At 45.3% G+C, this 4,031-nt stretch overlaps 1 protein-coding gene across 1 annotated transcript in view; it reads left to right on the forward strand.

Moving 5' to 3' along the window:
• Window positions 1–760: 760 nt before the first annotated feature.
• Window positions 761–4,031, forward strand: part of WRN (Werner syndrome, RecQ helicase-like) — a 48,666-nt gene continuing 45,395 nt past the window's right edge. The window contains exons 1-2 of the mRNA XM_009319871.1: window positions 761–933; window positions 1,612–1,726. Of these exons, the coding sequence (XP_009318146.1) occupies window positions 905–933; window positions 1,612–1,726 (144 nt within the window). The 5' untranslated portion in view covers window positions 761–904. The remainder of the gene's footprint in view (window positions 934–1,611; window positions 1,727–4,031) is intronic.

Consider the following 4,031-nt stretch of genomic DNA (forward strand, 5'->3'; position numbering starts at 1 on the left):
TCCCCGAGCAGCGGCCCCCCCCGGCCAGCTTCCCCCAGTTTATGTGCTGAGCATGACGTCCCATGGTATGGAACGTCCCTCTGGCCAGTTTGGCTGTGCTCCCTCCCAGCTTCTTGTGCACCTCCAGCCTTCTCAGTCGGTAGAGCGTGGAAAACTGAAAAGTCCTTGACTAGTGTAAGCACTGCTCAGCAACAAGTAAAACATCGGTGTGTTAGCAACTTTGTTCTCACCCTAAATCCAGAATCCAGCACTGTACCAGCTACTAGGAAGGAAATTAACTCTATCCCTGCCGAAACCAGGACACTGAGGCATCTTGCTAGCGGCTATTTTGTGACTGTTCTAGTACTGAAATGCTTTTTGAAGTTGTCTTTGAGGTGGTGGTTGCTTATGCCGCTGCAGAAGTTGGCAGGTAACCAAGGGAAGAAATTCTGCCCAGCCCAGATAACCAATTAAAAAAATCAAAAGGCTTTTTTGGGTACTGAAGGACTGAAACAGCATGATTTGCCTAGGATTTGTACTTTCTTGTTGGTGCGGAAGTGCAGCTGGAACGTACGTTCTTACTAAGACAGTAGTGGCCTGATTTTGGTGTTAAGGTGTATTGAGCACTTGGGGACTAGCGGGAAGAAGCAGGGTGAGAAATTTATTCTTTGTGAATTGTTTTGCTCTGTCTCCAGGAGGATTTCTAAATCACACTAGAAGCAGTCCAGGCAGAAGCTGGAACAGCTCTGTTAAGTCATCATTTGCTCAGAAGGAGGAAATCCTGGTCCACTTCCCTGAAAGAAAACCCCAGTCAACAGGGCTGAAAGTCTCCCGCTGTTTTGGACAGCGTGTCTTCCTAACTTAAATCTCTTCTGACTTCTCTGTGGAGTGCCTTCCCCTTCCAGGGGATGCGCCCTGCTTCCTGATGCCCTGGGAACAGGCTGCCTCTGCTTGGTGAGCTCATTTTCTTTGAATCCGGGGCTGGCAAACTCCTGAGTAACCTCAGCCGTCATCCGGTCTGCACCAGAGGGCTTAGCAGCGCGTCCCTCGTTCGGCTGTAGTTTGCCCTGGAAATTCTGCGTGGTTTTTCTTATCTCGGTCGTGGGCTCACAGCCCCGAGGTCCTGTGCAGGCCTTGGGGCAACGTTTGTGTGAGTCAGGTCGTTCTTGTTTTGATTTCGACTTGGATTTTTTTCTGACTTCATTTATCAGCAAATGCAGCTGACTGCTTTTAAGCTAGGTGGCTGGTTCCTGTGCTGTTACCTAAACCACCAGATATATTTGTCTAATTAAGGAGGGCTATGTTGACCAGAGATGGCAGTAGGTGTACTCTTCCGTTCTGAGTCACTAATCTTCATAAAACTAGGCGGAACTTAATATCCCAGAAGGACTTTAAGAGTTTTTCCTGTTTTTTTTCTTGTTTTTCTTACTGACGTGTGAACAAGAATATAATGCCTAAAGATCTTCCGCCGTTTAATGTGGGCAACTCTGTAAATGCCCGTACTCGTGCACAAAGCATTTGAAATTCAAGGTCGTGATCTTGGGTAACCTTGTTCTGGCCTGATGATAGTAACACCTTGTCTCTATACAAACTACTGATGGTTCTATTTGTTGTTTTTTTTTAATGCAAAAGTAACAGAAATGTGGAAGAAATGACTAAAACGGATTTGTTAACTACTAGCCTGCAGAGCAAATATCCGCAGTGGATGCTTACACAAAGCCAAGAAGGAGTTTTGGGTGATAAAAAGGTATGTCGTCACGTGGGGAAAATTTAGTTGGTTGCAGGCTGCATAATAAAACAACGCTGGACCACATGCTTTTAGTTAGACCTGTGCCTCTGAGATTTGTGAATGTTTCCTGCTGTTTTGTCCTATGATCTGTAATTAAATTCAGGTACTCTTGTGTTACTACTGGTGGAATTAGCTTGTTAAAGTCCCTTTTTTTTTTTAAATGAAAATATCACGTATTGACCAAAGGCTGTCGCTGTTATCTCTGTAGGAATTTATTCCTGACAATCTCGAATTTCAGTGGTAAAACCATCCAAGTATAAGGCAGCTTTTGATGCGTTGCTCACCCAGTATTGTGGGCTGTACACCAGCAAGGACTAGGGAATTTTTCATCTGTGTATTTTGAGAGCTCAAAACGGAATGACCTCGAGTTGAAGCCTGGCAGGGGAGTCTGTTCTGGTAAGGCCAGTGGCATCCTGGCCTGTATCAGAAGTAGTGTGGCCAGCAGGAGCAGGGAAGTGATTGTCCCCTTGTACTCGGCACTGGTGAGGCCGCACCTCGAATACTGTGTTCAGTTTTGGGCCCCTCACTACAAGAAGGACGTCGAGGTGCTGGAGCGTGTCCAGAGAAGGGCAACGAGGCTGGTGAGGGGTCTGGAGAACAAGTCTGCTGAGGAGCGGCTGAGGGAGCTGGGGTTGTTTAGCCTGGAGAAAAGGAGGCTGAGGGGAGACCTCATCGCTCTCTACAACCACCTGAAAGGAGGCTGTAGCGAGGGGGGGGTCGGTCTCTTCTCCCAAGTAACAAGCGTCAAGCATTGGAACCGGGGAAGTGGTTGAGTCACCATCCCTGGAGGTATTTAAAAGATGTGTGGGTGTGGTGCTTATGGACATGGTTTAGTGGTGGGCTTGGCAGCGCTAGGTTAACGGTTGGACTAGATGATCTTAAAGGTCTCTTCCAACCTAAATGATTCCATGACTAAGGTCCTCTGGCTTTCTGCATTTGCACTTGGTCAGTATTTCAGAAGGTTTTGCAGCTCAGAGGTATCAGAAGAGTTAATTGATCTTCGAGATGATGTCAATTTCTGGTGTCCCAAGAATGTTAATGTGTCCTTGGATGGTTTTTTCTGCATATGTGAACAGTTTCAGTATAAAATTTCCCACTAGAAGGGACCTCCCTGTAACATCTGAAACTGCTTTGACAATTAGAAAACTAATTAATGAGAGAAAAGCAGAAGACTCAGTTCAGCAGTTTTCCTTCTACAACGTGGGAGTAAAAAAACTAGTAGCATGGATATTAGAAAATGTCAGTTAAAACCAACATGACTTTCATTTGCTGCGGCGCAGCCTGTGTACTGTGGCACACTGCCTCAGCAAGCGCTTTGAGGAAGGGTTTTGATTAAACTTTGACCCTTCATTAACTGGAGGAAAAGTTGTGTTGTGCAAGTAAAAAATCAGCACTCTCTTTCTTTGCTTCAGAATCTCCCCCTTCCAGGCAACTTAATGTTTCTGAAACTGTATTAAAACCTGTTTTGTGTATTGTGGCCTCATCGGATTGACAAGACTGTTTTGTTCTTCAAGGGTTATTGGGTGATACTTAGCCATATTTGCCATTACTGGTGTCGTAGCTTACTTTTGCATATTTTTAACCAACCAGAAGGTTTTTCAGGCAGGTCAATGTTATCAGAAGTTTTGCAGTTCAAGTAAGTTTATCGGTCAATAACTTTTAGTGAATACGCTTCTGAAAAGGGGGAAAGAGATGCCAGCTGGAGCGCTACATTTCACCTTCCCTTGTGTGCTTAAAGCTTCAATTTGTAAACCAGTATTCATCGGTTGATGGAGGATATTGGTCCTTTTAAATGTTGCACAGAGTTCTAAATCCGCGGAGTTTACTTAGAGCTTTGTCAAGTTCCTCACACGTTATCTCCGGCGGGGTTAAGTGAAGTGGGCTAGCCGAAACGTGGGAGCAAGGAGGTGGGGTAACTGAGCTGTTGCATACAGCTGTACCGAAATAGAGGTGGGTCAGAGGATTTCAGCCTGACCAGATTTGAATGACTTGAGAAACGACTTAGATTTCTGTCCGTTTCTGAAACATTTTTTCCCCTCACATTTGAGGTGTGCAAGTGCTACAGCATTCGAAGTAGTATTGAGGGGTTTTTGATACTGTCAAAAAAGGATGTTTTCCCTGACCTTGTTCTTGGAAAGCTGCTGAATCTCTTTGGCGGGAAGAATCCAACTAAACTAAATCGAGGTGAAAACTCAGCCTGCACGATTTCAGTCAGAGCGCTCGGAGTTAAGCAGGGAAATTAGGGCATGAACCTGAATGTTTG

Source organism: Pygoscelis adeliae, unplaced genomic scaffold (genome assembly GCF_000699105.1).
Source record: "Pygoscelis adeliae isolate BGI_AS28 unplaced genomic scaffold, ASM69910v1 Scaffold293, whole genome shotgun sequence".
Lineage (NCBI taxonomy): Eukaryota > Metazoa > Chordata > Aves > Sphenisciformes > Spheniscidae > Pygoscelis > Pygoscelis adeliae.